The 16,027-nt window shown below is 35.3% G+C and overlaps 1 protein-coding gene across 1 annotated transcript in view; it reads left to right on the forward strand.

Annotated features, from left to right (window-relative positions):
- PSP (3-phosphoserine phosphatase) overlaps window positions 1-12,126 on the forward strand; it is a 69,263-nt gene extending 57,137 nt beyond the window's left edge. Inside the window, exons 5-7 of the mRNA XM_089819632.1 lie at window positions 48-197; window positions 319-372; window positions 11,661-12,126. Coding sequence (XP_089675758.1) covers window positions 48-197; window positions 319-372; window positions 11,661-11,795 — 339 coding nt within the window. The 3' untranslated portion in view covers window positions 11,796-12,126. The remainder of the gene's footprint in view (window positions 1-47; window positions 198-318; window positions 373-11,660) is intronic.
- Window positions 12,127-16,027: the final 3,901 nt, after the last annotated feature.

The raw sequence follows: 16,027 nt of genomic DNA on the forward strand, positions 1-16,027 counted from the left end.
TGCGCTTTTGAAATTATGTTGTTAATAAAAGTTTAAATTTTGTGAAGCCTGTGGCAGAACTCTTGGAGATTCCGCACAAAAACATATATGCAAATAGATTGCTATTCAATAGTGCAGGAGAATTTGTAGGATTTGATCCTGAAGAACCAACTTCAAGAAGTGGAGGAAAGGCTACTGCTGTTGCACACATAAAGAAGGTACTGATGAAATGTTCTCAACATTCTGATTATTAAGAAAATTTGAAGGCTAGTTTATCTGTAAAATTCTTGAATTACAAATGTTATGTCAGTTTGGCTTATCTTTAAAGGAAATTGACAGGAACACGGATATAAAACATTAGTGATGGTGGGCGATGGAGCCACAGACCTTGAGGTATGCTGGCAATTGCTCGTTATGAATTGTATGCTGATATTCATCTTTGTAAATTCTTTCGTAACTTTCATGAATGGATTGCAGTAGAGATTCTCGTCAAAGAAAGAAATAGCTAGTAATATTAAAAGACATCAATCTGTATAATTTGCACATATACTATTTGACTGGCATTTCTTTGACACATTAGATCAGGGTAAGATTAGGATCATGTCAATGTGGAAACTTCAAAGGCCACTGAACAGATAAAGTCCAATTGTTAGATGGACGTCACCTTCCTGAAATGAGAAGTCAACATGATTTAGGATAGTCATCTGGCACATCACATGAAAGTAGCCTGAAGTACAATAACGCTATGCTATAAAGATGGCTTGCAGATGGACAACTTCAAAATATAATGTATTTCTGTTCTAATTTTTAAATGGATTCGATTTGCTGCTCCTTGTTGATTGAGTTATGACCATAAATCTTGGTGAAGCAGTAAGAGCGCCAAAATTTAGGTTGTTGAATTTCTTGATGTCTACTGTGTCCAATATTCTTTTTCCTTATTTATTTGGGATTGCATGTCTCCAACCTTTTCTCCAAATTTGGTTCAACAGGTGATTTGTCATAGTGTTATTAAAAGAGTTTTATTGTCTCGCTTACAGTTTGAGCAGTAAGGTCCCGAACCTTTAGTTACAGCAGAGTGTAATCAGATTGGGGGGCTTGGGGACTTAAATAAATTATTATTTTTATTTATAAAAACAAATTATTTATGCAAAATATAGCTATAAATGTATCAAATGAGTTGTAAACCATTGAGAAAGTATTTTCTATTAGATGTGAATACAAAAAGAGTACGGTATCCCCAATTCTATGGGCATCAGAAATCATACCTTTGCATTGCCAAATAGTTGAGAAATATAATATTTATTATGATTTTCATTGAAAATCATCACCATAATTTACCTATCCATGCAAATTGCAACAATTGACATTTTCGTCCTCTCTTCTAGCAAGAAAATGGGTTGAGGGCCCACTGGGCTACACTCTTGTACTAGCAGTTTACTGTTCCATCCTGTATTCAAATAGCAATGACTCTTCTTATATCCCATGCTCAATATTTTCTGCAATGATGTCATCCACTGATTCCAATCTTATATCGTGCTTTTGCTATATTTACACTCTCTGTAACTTGCCTCTCAAAATCAACAATCACGTTTTTTCTAAACATAGAGGTGTCTTTATCTTGTGCAATTGAGTTTATGTAGTGATCAATTCCATCCAATTTTACTGGCCTCCTGTGTTGAAGATTGTAGCTGCAATACAGATCTTTATCTTTGATAATATGGATCTTATTATCGTTATTGTCACCTTCAGTTGAAAAGGACACTTATAAATAAATTGTAATATTAAATATAATGACATGTGTCATTCGATATGTGTTGAGGCATGGAAATTCGAAGAATCATAATTGTATTTGTAATAATGAGTCACCTTTTGGGAAATTGGAGAGACCTTAGTTTGGTATATGAAGAGTCTCTCCTTAATTTATATATATCGCATCAAGTAGTAGGCATCGTACACTCAAGTTTATGATCAATAAAATGATATTTTTGTTGTGTGGTTGGGTTTTTCCCTTCATTTTAGAAGGGTTTTCCCAGTATATTTCTGATGTTTATTATTTCAGTTTTGGATCTTTCCTATGTATGTTGTTTATCATCATTGATTTTTGGGCTCTAGTTTCAACATGGTATTAGAGCTTGGTTTGATTACAACATATAAGAATCCCCGTCTTTGCCTTTGTTGATCTAAGGATTTTTTGTTGGCTCTACAATTTTAAAAAGGTTTATGTATGAATTCTTGTATGAACATCTATATCTATTAAACATTTGCTTGCATTTCAAATGCAAACAATTTGTCATACTTGGAGACAAAGGAATCATTTGTGTCTCTTCCGTTCAGAGAACAAATCTTGGCCTCTCTCATTTTGCATATTATAAGTACACTAGGTCATGGAAAATCAACATGTTAAATTTGCGGGAGCAACGTTGCTTTAGAGTTGAGGAGCTCGTGCATATTCAAAAGCACTTCCAGTGAGCACAAGACCACTATGAAGTCAGTGTGGTTTCAGTGTTTCTAGTTACGGAAGTGTCATACCCCATTTAGATACATTTCCTCGAGTTTCTTTTATTTTCTTGTGCAGGATATATTTTAATGTCATATTTTTCTTAAACTCTTATATGTTTTAGCCATTTTTATTAGTTATGGAACTCTCGTTTTGGAGCTATTTTTAATATTACCGACATATCATTTAGTTAATAAATACGTCAGTTGGCCTCTTCTTGCATTAATGTATGTGTGCAATGACAATGATCTTTCGTCTTGATTCTTTATGTTGCTAGCTTTGTCGGGTATTGGGTATTCATTAGGAGTCCTATGTAACTCTCCTTGAGATCGAGTGATGATTAAATTTATTTTGTATCTCAATATGCTGTATATCTGGATAGAGTTAAATTGTTTGCTATCTATTCATGCTCCGTTTTGTATAAAACCTGTATTGAGATATATTTCCTATATTGTATTGGTTTAGTGCATGGCTTGCAAAGACTGACAATGGTAGTATTGTGCTATACATGCATTAATGGATTTTGTTTTTGAACTTAATGTTTGTTTGAGATTAGAGAATACTACTGACATGATCAGAGCCATCAAATTTTATTGGAGGCTTCTATTTAATGGAATTCTTTGTGCTTGTCATCTTTGGTTATCTTTCCTTTCCTGTCTTCCTTTTTCTCAAACCTTTGTTTTACCATTTTCCTTGCTATTTTTATATGCTGTCAGTTTCTCAGTGTGCATTTTATTGTGCTTAGTATTTGTTATCTTGTTTTGATGATTAGGTGATGATCTCTCAGACATTTTAAGAAGGAAAGTAAGCATATTTCTTTTCCCTCCGTCGACAAGGTATTTTCAGATGGAAGATGATGTTACATCAGATAATGGTCAATGCCAAGGCATCTTGATTTCATCTTATGAGTCGATGGAGAGAAGTCTAGTGTGGGACTTGATCTCAGTGGATAGTCTTTGGATTTGCTAGAGGCATGTTACCATGAGAGCAAGGTGATCTTTGAGATTGTAGTTGGGAAGGTCGAGCGAGACTTGATTGCCACCCAGTGTGACTTGGGAGTCTCCTTTGTAACGTCAAAACTTTAGTATGTGATCTCGATGCTTGGAGAGCATTTCTAGTTCGTTATTATTAGTGGGTTGATGAATATTGGAAAGAAATTTTGGGGTGGAGTGTCGGGTTTTTGGATTACACCTTTTCGCTTTTGTAACAGATAGACATGTATTCTATTTTGACCGTTTTTCTTCTCCATAGTCGAGTTTCTTTGCATATGGACGAGGATCATCAAATATCTCTTTGGAGTGTATGTCGAGCCTCAAATCTAGGTGACAAAATTTCAAGAGGGCTCAAATATATGTTGTGTATGATTTTGCACATTTCGTCTACTTATCGCCAAAACCTTAAGATGAGTATTTCTTTTTATTATTCATATGGTATTTTAATAGTAAAATGTATTTTGATGCCATGAGCATTACATTAGTTATAGAGGCACAAATCAGAATCTCGGGTGTTTATATCTATGTATGGCTGGAGATAAATATTTATGATGGATTGATTAATCTCCCATGGTTGTAGGGCACATTCTGATTGATGAGAGATTAATAAACATGAGAGTGCTGATTGCAATCATGGGGAGATATTTTTGCGTTTAGAGGAAGCTTGTGATCCTTAAGAGGGAGATCTTGACTTTTAGAGAGATTTTAGCTTCAAAGGGAGGCTTCATAATTAAGAGGGAGTGCTTATGGAATCCCCTTCATTTTCATATATGCGTATAATGCTTGTGGTATTTGTAAAATTTGAGACTTAAATGAAACTAAGTCTTATTTTGTTATGCCCATTCTTGTGTGAATAAAAGATTGTAAGAACAACTATGATAAATCTTTCACTATACGCTAGTGAACATCATGTTGAGAGAGTCCATGATGTCATCACGTTGAGAAATTCCGTGATGTTAGTTGGATGTCATGTTGAAAGATTCCATGGTAGTTCACATTGAGAGAGTCCGTGATTAAAGGCTTAGTTGCGAGCCTTACAATTTTGTCATGTTGAGTGATTCCATGATTATTAACAATGACAAATTGTTCTAGGTTTTCATGTTGAGTGATTCCATGAATATGAGCAATTGCTATAGGTTTTTATGTTGAGTGATTCCAAAAATATGAGCAAGTTGAATGATTTCGCGAATTTTATAGGATCTATGCAATGAGATTTTATCTAAGTTGCCAGTTCGGGTTCGGTTCCAAGTTCGCGGTTTAAGAACCGGTTCGCTGGTTTGACAAAATCTTGCGAAAGGGGTTTGGGTTCGTTTGGGTTCGTTAGTACAAAACCATGTAAAAATTATATATATATATATATATATATATATATATATATATATATATCTTTATGAAGCATGAGTTAAAATTAGAATGTAGCATAGTAGCATAAACACATTTAAACAACAAAAACTTTAAAACAGTATAAACAATAAGTTATAACATATCATGGTGATCATACCATCATATAGTAACATAGTTCAATCAACTTCAACATTAAAGATGAAAGATTCAAAACATTTAAAATATCAAGTTCAAGTATCATTGTTTCATGTTCAGTGTTTAACAGTAACTAATGGAATGAAAATCTATTAAAATTCTGAATTTTTAGTTCTAAGTTCTTCAATCTTCATCTTCTTCTTCTTCATATTCATCTTCTTCTTCATCTCCTCCTTCTCCGCTTCTGCTATTACTTGCACCAAGGCCAATGGGATCAGCAGCAGAATCAACAATTGTATTGACATCAAAGTCATCAAAATCATCAATTGTAAGCTCAGCAGTGGAAGCATCCAAGTCCGCAATCTCTGCATCTACATCCCACTTCTTTGTCTCCCCTTCTTTGTATTCTTGACTCTTGGGCGAAAGAAGGCGCAAGTTGTTATGCACAAATACCAGGTTCTTTGCTTTTTTTGACTGCAACCTATTGTGCTTCACTGAGTGGATGAAAGAATAGGTGCTCCAATTTCTTTCTGATCCTGAAGAACTAACAACCTATAAAGACAACATAGGGTAAGCAATTAAAAAAAGAATTAATTCAATCTTATAAAAAAATTCTTTTGAAGATAAACTAAGCTAATTTTTTAAAAATAGAACTTACTTGCGATGTAACTTTGATTGCAAGGGGCTGCAATGTTCGGAATTTTTGCCATGGAGGTACCACCAACCACGAGCATCCTTCTTGAAGCGATGACGAAGAGCATCATTACTTAGACCTCTAGCATTGACAAACTCAATGAACTCATCCATGATTGCATCTCTTATGTCATCATCAGGAAATATGCTTCTAAATGTTGCCTAGTACCCGTAAGACACTAACATATCTCTATATGGTGGCAACCTTCCTGGTAGATCACAATATTGTGAGCTATAGTATTTGGGGGTCAAGGCATAGGCAAGCAAATGTAATGGAGTGGTCATTTTGTTCCATCTTTCATCAATAATTTTTTGCACTTGTTTGAAAAAGGTCTCTTGCGGATCTTGCTCCTCATTTATAACTTGCCTGATCTTCTCAATCATTGAGTCTATGCCATCATAGATCTCTCCAAAGCAAGGCCTATCCATGTCAGTGTACCTAAGCATGCTCATAATGGGCTCGGTGATCTTAAGGAGATATTCCGCACATTCCCACCATAACTCAGCCAATAGCCCATCCTTTATTTTATTTGCCCTTTCAGTGTTCTTTTGCTTCCATACACCCCAATTGTTGCTGATTACCATACCTTGAAGTGCATCTTTCACTTGCACAAGTTGTCTTAAGACGATTATATGTGATGCAAAATGGGTCTAAGCAACCCGTGACATAAATTAGAGCAAAAAACAACTATTAGATACATATTTTAGAAAACTAAGAAAAGTATACACATTGGCAATTGCACAAGTAAAATATGAAAAATCAGAAATTGTCAAATATTAAAAATTAAATTATTAACTTGAGTTCAAGTTCATTTACCTTCAATAGCTCCAATTTTGAGTAGTTCCTGAAACGAGATTGAGTCATGTGGTGGTTTGTTACAAACATTTGTATGCCCTTAGCCTCTTCATACACTGTTTTGATCCACTCAATTTGGTTCCCAATCTTTTGTAGCATAAGATTGAGTGAATGGACTGCACAAGGTGTCCAAAAGATATGTTGATATCGTGATTCAATCAACAAACTTGCTGCTCTAGAATTCTTTGCGTTGTCCATTATGACTTGGACAACGTTTCTTGCACCCACTTGTTCAATGGCCTCAATTAGGATATCAGCAATAAATGGCCCATCTTTTACTTTGCCCTCACAATCCACCGCTTTCAGAAACATTGTCCCTTTAGGGGACACCGCAAGGACATTGATCAAGGGACGGTTCCTAGAACCCTTCCAGCCATCTGAAACAATTGTCACCCTTGTCTTAACCCATGAGTCCCTTATGGGCTTCAATTGATTTTCAACCCGTTGGACCTCATCATCCAACAAGGTGGTGTGCACTTTCTCATACCCAAGGCCACAATACCCTTTTGGAGCTTCATTGGCACCCCTCAACATGTCCTTCCAAAATGGAGAGCAGACAACATTAAAAGACAACCCATTTGCATACAGGCGTCTTCCCACCGTAATGTCAGCAACTTCTTGGGCCTTATTTTGAAAAGAAGTTTCTAGTGGCCCCTTTCTTTTGTGTACAATGGGGACAGATTCAGTGTCAGTGTCCATTGCAGTACTGAAGAAGGGGTGGTCTTGTACTATAACATTTGAGGGGGGCTGCATTCATTTGCTTTTTTACTTTTATTGCTACTAATACTGAGTTCTATTGCCCTGCTTCCTTCGCTCTTTTTTGCTGCCTCATGCTCTTCAATATATTTTAACACAGTGTGATTTGGTATAGAGACACCATTTTTGCCAGGGCATTTCTTGACTCCTCTTCCAGTATAACTACATAAATGACCTACCACACGATAATAAGAACTATTTCTTTCTACACCACATCCTTGACATCTCCAACGGAATGCACCACCTCCTGGAATGGGTTTTATAATATCTACATACTTCCATAGAGGAGAATTAGAGTTGGGTTCCATTCTTGTTCGGTGTTGCCTATTGATGAAGAGGTAGATGACATTCCTTTCGAACATTTCCCTATGGCAAGAAATTAGATATATGATCATAATCTATATGCAAGAAAATGACAAATTTTGGAATAATGGAAAAGATTCAAGAACATATGAAGATTGAAAGAGAAATGAAAAAATGGAAAAACTAGAACAAAAACAATAGCAAATGGAATAAGATCTTACCTTTTGGTCCTTTTCCAGCCATTGCAAGTTTGCAAATGTGTATGAATGATGCACAAACACTTGAAGAACACCGACAAATCAATCTTCAAACTCCTCCTTGCACAACTGGATGCTTGCTCAAAAACTTATGTGCTCTCCTTCAAGGCAAAATAACCTATTTAGAAACATCAAATGACAATGAGAGGGCACAAAACCAATTAATAACACCTTTTTAGGTTACATGGACGCCAAAAAAAATCCAAAATTGCAAATAAATTAGTCAAACTGACATCCATAGTCGTGGGGTTGACCTTGGTTTGAATTTTTGTACGTGGTTTGCCTGGGTTTGAACCAGGCTTGCAAAAAAGGACCTTGGTTGAACCAAGTTCGAATTGGACCCGAACTTGGAACCGGTTTGAACCAGATCGTGGTTCCGAGGGGGGGGGAGGTACCCATGCAACCTAGGATTTTATCAATAACATTTTTGGTTGCAGTCTTGTGTGATTGCTCAGCTGAAGATCTTTCTTTGGCTAAGAGGGAGTGTTGAAGAGTGTAGCTGTGATAGAGATCTTTATCTTTGAAAATATGGACGTTATTATTGTTATTGTTGCCTTCAGCTGAAAATGACACTTATGTTTAAATTGTAACATTAAATGTAATGACGTGTCTTTTGACATGTGTTTAGGCATGGAAATTGGAAGAGTTGTAATTGTAATAAAGACTCACGTTTTGGGAAATTGGAGAGACTTTGGTTAGTATATGAAGAGTTTCTCCTTAAGTTATATATATCGCATCAAGCTATAGGCATTTTACACTCAAGTTTTATGATCAATAAAATGATATATTTGTTGTGTGGCTGGGTTTTTCCCTTCATTCTAGAAGGGTTTCCTAGGATATTTTTGGTGTTTATTATTTCAGTTTTGGATCTTTCTTATTGTTGCTTATCATCATTGATTTCTATGCCCCAAATTCAACATCCTAACATATCGTGCCCTTCTTTCTTGTGCGAAATTGAAGGATGTATTATAGTAAAATTAGGTTATGAAAGTGTTGATTGGTCAATAAATCATTCTTCACATAGGTGGCAAAACAAACTCTATTTATGCTCACACTGAGAGGTGCTACAAGGTTGAAATAAAATAGAAAGGGCCAGATTTTGAAGATTTGGGGTATTTCTACCTCTTTACACAGGAACTACAAATAAGATATTCAAGAGTTTGTAAGATACAAGTGATTGTACAATTTTTTTGTTATACAATGCTTGGGTGGATCTCTTGTGAATATATAATTTCAAAGAATAGAGCCTTCCTCTAGCCCACTTGTAATTTTGTAATTCCTAAATAATCAGTTCTTTCACGTCAACCTTAGGTGTCATCCTTGTAATGCAAAGTTCCTCCATAAAGTCTGCATTAATATTTTTGAATTCATTTGAGAAGAAAAACTTGGAGTTGAGGTAATACTCAATTGCATGAATGGGTTGATGTTATGATTATTTCATTTCACCTCTGATTATCTGCCAAATGAAATTAAATTTGTCTCTATCTCCTCTATAGTAGTTTCAGATGTTCCCTTGGCCCTATGTATGGCCTCACAAATGTATTCCCTTAGGTTTTTCTGGACATCCATTAAGCACAAAACCCTCACCAAATTCTTTGCCACCTACAAACAAATTAAAGTTACAATTATTATGTATGTGTAAAAAAATAAACTTCGAAGTTAGAAGCTACATTGAATTTGTTTATAGCTTTCTTTGCAAAGACATCATAAAAAAAAATATCTTTCACCATTCTTCATCGACTTTTTTTGAAGTTAGTGGCACCTTGTCTCACTTGTTCACACAAGCTCTTTACCATTAGTGTGATCTCTCATTGAGATAAAATTTCAAGGGTGATTATAAATGTATTTGTGCCGTTCTTAGTTTCTTACTCAACTAGACTCATCCAATGAATTTGTTTATGTCCTCCAAAGAAGGTGAAGACAATGGACTGTGAAAGGGGGATCCAAAAAGTGATGGATGCCTAGCTAAAGCAATTTGCTTTCTGGCAAGTATGTTGCTGCACTATTGTTTACGACTTGCACCATATTTTTAATGTCCATTTCTAACACAACCTCCTCCAGCATTGGACTCGCAATTTTTGAGATTTTAAAATCTATTAGAGGCATATATGGACTCAAAAACACCATGTAACCATTTGAAGGTGCTAAAGAGTTGACAAGGGTGTGGCTCTTTCCATCTCCACTTCTCTGAAAGTATGGTGCATTCAAATTTCTGCCATCACTTTTCCCATTCTTCTAAAATTGTTTTTTGCATTTGTGTAGCATCCTAGAGGACCCATCCACTTAAGTCACACAGAAAGGGTGTTCTGTACCCTAAAGCTGTAGTTATTTAAATTACAATCAAATGCTCCTAGTATGGGCTCTTCAGCACATCAAAAGGAAGGTTGTACGCTAACTTAACGCTCATTAAATTAGATAAAAATATTTTTTTATGACACATTTCTAATCACAAAAACATTTGAAATTAAAAAATATAAAAATAGTGACTTAAACCCGAAACATAAAATTAAATTAGCATAAAACTCATTTTGAATGTAATACAATAATTGAATAGAAATAGAATTAAATACTTCAGCAAAACAATAGCTTTTCATACCTCAAATGCCGAACTCTCCTAGGGAAAAAATTAGTAACTTTGTTCACAACAATAGCTTAAGTCAATGTTCCCATTCATGGCATAGTCTGATGGTTAAAACATTGCATTGTCTATGGTTTGCATTGTTCAAACCTCTGTTGGGCCATAATGATCGAGGGTATTGTACCCTTGCTGATGCAATGTGTTCACATACTTGAACATCATGTTGAAGCAGTGGATATTAATGCCATTGTCTTTGTGCTCCAAACTCTCATCCGTTTGGTGTGGTTGTGGGCTCTATGTCCCTGCTGAGCTATTGGGTTTTCTGGTTTGGACTATTTGCATTGAAGCTGTGAATTCGTGCTGGGGATGAGGTCCCCCATTTGTGATCTCACTTGATGTGGGACATGCTAAAAATTCCCAAGACACCTATTAAAAAAAGAAGATTGAATCAATGTTAAAATTTACTCAAATTGAATTCATACTTTCGGACATAATTAGAACTTAATTGAACATTTCGGAAATAAATTATGTTCTTGCAATGTTTGTTAAACGAGGAAAATAAAAGAAACCTAGGATCTTGAAATTCCACAAATTTACTCTTCAGATCTACTTCAAGCTTATCTGAATTCACTCAAGAAAACTTATAAATGTTGTGTGGAAATAGCATGAGCGAGTAAGCTTAGAAGGAAAAGATAACTGCAAATTTTAATTGTTTTTTCCATGCCTCTTTCCCACATGCATGGTCATCCCATGCGGGAAAGTCCCCTGTTCCATGTTGCAAGTTCCAAGTTTTGAGTGGAGTAAATCAATTTGTAGGAAGAGTCCAAGGTACTTGCCCGAGTCTGCAATCTATGGTTCAAAGCATAAGAAGGCAGCTTTGAGGATTCATTTACAAAGCTCACATGCTTTGAAGTATAAAACAATTGGATACAACTTTTGGTGCCCACATAAACAACCTTCTTGTTTTTATGTTATTTCTCCAGTTCTAAAATAAAAAGTTCTTTTGGTTTCAACCATTGTCAAGCTTTTATCCTTTTGACTAGAAAGCTGTGTGGGTTCTTGTGGATTTCAACTCGAAATTTAACAAATACATAATTAGTACTTATTTTGTTTCCCTTTGAACACCTTGTTATTTCCTTCTAATTTTCCTACTTGAAATTGATTCTTACTGGTTATTCAAACTAATTGGCAGATATTTGTCAGTTTTTGGTTGGTTTGTTTGTTATTTTCTAATTTTCTTACGCTTGAGGTAAACTTCGATGTTTTTAAGGCAAAGCAACCAGGTGGAGCAGACTTGTTCATTTGCTATGGAGGAGTACAACTCCGGGATAATGTTGCCCAAGCTGCTGATTGGCTTGTTCTGGCCTTCGACAGTCTTATAAAGGAATTGAATCCCACATGTTGATTCACTTTTCAATGTGAATTTTTTTTGGTGTACTAAAGTTTCCAGCACAATTTATTCCATTGGTATTGCATGCCAAATATTTGAATTTTGTTTCTGATCACATTCTGTAGTTTTTGTTTCTCAAGGGGTTGGAATGACGTAGGATACTCACAAATCTTGGTTGTAAATACATCAAAAAGTCTATGCAAATCTAGCTCCATTTATTTTCAAGTTGGAAAAAAATCTATTCTTGAGATACATAGCTTCAGGATAATAATGAGCATGCAGCATTTCTTGCAACTAGTAATTTGTATTCTACGCATGATGTAATATGATTCTTTAGTTGATTTTCCATGCAGTTGTACACCTAATGGCAACGTATCAGTGTACTAAGATACTTGGGTATTGCATATCTGATTGCAATGGTTTTCAATAATCTCACATGTTTTCTGTTTCTTGGAAGATGCTGTAAATGCTTTTTAAGGTTTCCTGTTTGATTCTCATTGCATGCGTTCTTGTGAGTGCAGTGTAAAAGAAGGAAGAAAAAGAACTAGTTAACAAATGAGATTCAAAGTTCATTTTCTATTGATTTGTAATTTAAAGTGTAACGGTTTAGGTAGCTTTTTGGGCCTTTGTAAAGCCAAACACTAATTTGATGCATGGGACTTCTCTCATAGAACATCACATGAGGATTTCTTTTTCATTTGCCTTATCTGTTTAGTGAGGTGAAGGTACACTAATATTGGTGTTTGTGGCGCTTCTTGTGGAAGACAGCAAGGGGATTGTTTTTCCATTTTCCTTATGCTCTATGAGGTGTACAAACTTGCTCCTTTCCACATTTAAACTTGTGACTCCCTAAATAGAACTCACATGCTTCGAGTATTTGACCCACTTAGTTATTAATAGGCATACTACTAGAAGTGTGATTGTAATCTCTAATTGTGGTTTAAAAAGCATCCAAAGTTAGAGACATTGTTAAAGAATATTCAGGATTTGTTGTAAATTAATATCCTCTAGGATACAATAGATTAGTGTGCTAAGATGAGTATTCACCAAAATGTCAAAATAAACACGACTATTTTCTACTCCTTTTCAAGTTTGAGATGGTTGTTTGTGACAGGGGTAACCCATCATGCCTTGCTGTTAGGACCCGTCCACACACTCCTCAGTGCATCTTTGTCTTTTATCACTCTTTTCTTATAAATCATTGAGCAAAGAGATCAATGGCTTCTTAATTTACAAGGAAGGAGGTCATCCAACTCATTTGATGAAGATAGGTCAAAACTAAAGTAGAAGGCACAAGGAACCATATAATTGTGTCTTATTGATTATATTGTCTTGACTGTTTTTGAGTAGATTAACACATAAGTTGTGGAAGAGAATACATGATATCTATCAAACAAAAATTCTTAATAACAAGTTAATATCTATAAAAAATATACCCATTGAAAATGATAAATGGTGACTCTATTTTAGACCATTTGAATATATTTAATGCGATCTTAAGTTAGTTTGCTTTTGCATATGTTAAGTTGGAATGAAGATAAATGGATCTTATTTTCTATTAACATAATGCTTTACAAAATCTAATTATAGAAAAAAATATAAAATCTAAATCTAACATGCTTTTTGTAGCTCGTGTTACAAATCTGGGTGATGCTCTTGTTGCAAATTTGATTCATGCTTGTACTGCAAATTGGGTGATGCCTCTACTCTAATTCATGTGGACACCATTCCTATTGTTGTGGCCCCTGTGGCCACGTGGACAATTCTTCACCTTCTTCTCTTGCATTGCTCCAAGCTTCAATTGATAATGTACAACTTCCTCAATACTCCAACCTTGGTGTTGATAGAGGTCCAAATGGTGCTTCATTAGTGGCTACCCCTTGTAGTGAGGATCCTAATGACAACATTGCGTGGACAATTTTTTGACACTGTAGGAAAAATAGTTCTTCAACCTCACTCTTCTCCACATGTGTTTGAGTGAGTGACCTATTTTGAGGAGAGCTACGTGCCATTATGCTAGTGTACTATTTATTTTCTTTTTGACACGACTCGTTCTATTCATGTGCTGCTAATAAGTTGTTCATAGCCTATTAAAGGAAACACTCCTATTTTAGTGTTATTGTTCTCTTTGATGCCTTTGGGCTATGATTATGTAAGAGTTGGCCCCCTTGTTTGGCTGTTGATTATAATTCAAAAAAATTCAAGAATAGTAACTAGATATTACAACACGAAACTTTATGTTGTGATATTGCTAAAAGATTTAGCTGTGTAGTTTTTGGATCAAACTCATTGACCCATGTTTTCATGAGTTATGGTTCACACAAGCCCATCTCTCATGACATTGATTATAACACTTAGCACTCATTAGATCTAGGTGATGCTCACATAGGTGAAGCATCAAGACTTCTCAAGAGGTCGCTAATCCTAGTACTACTCTAGCTTGAGTGCGTGCTTAACTACAAAGTTTCCTCCATGGTTAAACCCACCTTGCTTGCAACCCCATCTGCAAAACCTTCACCGAGTGTTGTGCCTTATGAACTATTCATTAGAAAGTCCCTTAAGCTCATCAATTGATAAGTAGGAGATATTTTCCACACCAAGTCAAATTGTTATATTCTTAGCTTATCTTATTAGGATTTAACTGTGTAGTTTTTGAATCAACTAATTGACCCACAATTCATGAGTAGCGGTTTACACAAACCCATCTCTCATGACAATGATTAGAACACTTAACATTCATTAGATCTAGGTGATTCTCATAGAGGTGAAGCACCGGGACTTCCTAAGAGGTCACCAATCCCAACACTACTCCAGCTTGAGTGCGCTTTACTACAGAGTTTCCTCCATGGTTAAACTCACTCTCCTTGCAACCCCATTTGCAAAAGCTTCATCAAATGTTGTGCCTTATCAACCAGTCATTAGAAAGCCGCTTAAGCTTTCATCCATGGTTAAACTCTTTTTGCAACTCATTTGCAAAACCTTCATCAAGTGTTGAGCCTTATGAACCATTCATTAGAAAACCTTTTAAGCTCATTAATTGATAAGTAGGAGATATTTTCCATAGCAAGTTAAATTGTGATGTTGCTATTAGGATTTAACTGTGTTGGCTCTGAATTAACAATTTTTTAATAACCCAGTGATAGGAACAAATACACCTAAGGACAACTAATTCTCATGTTCAATGTACCTATTTAGACATCGAGGCCAACTATAAGGCTATATACTCCTTTAGGCTCTGTAAGACCTAGGTGGGTGAACCTCAGATTCATTATTATGGTACTAGTTTTCAAAACATACACTGAATCTATAGAGCAGATAAAAACCCCTAAATCTTCTATGCTTATGCAAACAATCATGAACATGAAATAGTTAATAATATGACTCATGAGCTTGATAAACTAAGTGAGGGTAACTCTTTTCAGTGCTTCAACAAAAGGGAAAAGGATAATTGATTAAAGATTTGAATCAGCAAAACCCACATATGCAACGACAATAAACATGCAATCTCCAAGCTAATCAATCCCTTATACATTGGGCATTAAATAAGTCAGAACATACATAAGGATACCCAAAATATACTCATATACCTAGATGTCAGATCTACTATCCATTCACCTTGCAAATAAACATCTATCTTCAAAATGAAACTCATACTTATCAAATCCTTCCATGATCTCTGCAATTTTGTCAATGCATATCAAACAATTTACTCAAGTCCTTGACCCAACAACAAAATACACAATGGCATACGACTTCAAAGCCAAGTATCAACTGGACAATATGCACCTTGTACATATATCATAGAAAATTACAAATCCATAAAGAGGAGACAAGGTTCAGATTGAAACTTTCAATAAAGTTTTGTATTCATTTCCTTGAAACCAATACATCAAATGTATGTTAAAAATTCATAAAATACACAATAGACGAGTGTATTATTTAAAAATGCTTATAAGAAATTACAATGCTATTCACAATAGAGAAAAATGTCGAGCTTGAATGGTGGGATCATAGGTAGAGCTCTGCTCAATAACTTGAAAACAACCAACCATCAACAACCTGAAAAATGAGAAAAGAAGAGAATAAATAGACAAGAAGAAACTTCCAGATCATATCTGATACTGCCAAGCGTCCACTTGAAACTCTTCCTCTTGCTGTTGTAGAACTTGTCTCTTCTCTCCTCAATCGACAATCAAATCTGATTATTATGAGACCACAGACTGCAAAAATGTTCCCTTAAAATAATG

The sequence above is a fragment of the Cupressus sempervirens genome, chromosome 3 (assembly GCF_028749045.1).
Source record: "Cupressus sempervirens isolate cs-2001-9-10 chromosome 3, ASM2874904v1, whole genome shotgun sequence".
Taxonomy (NCBI): Eukaryota; Viridiplantae; Streptophyta; class Pinopsida; order Cupressales; family Cupressaceae; genus Cupressus; species Cupressus sempervirens.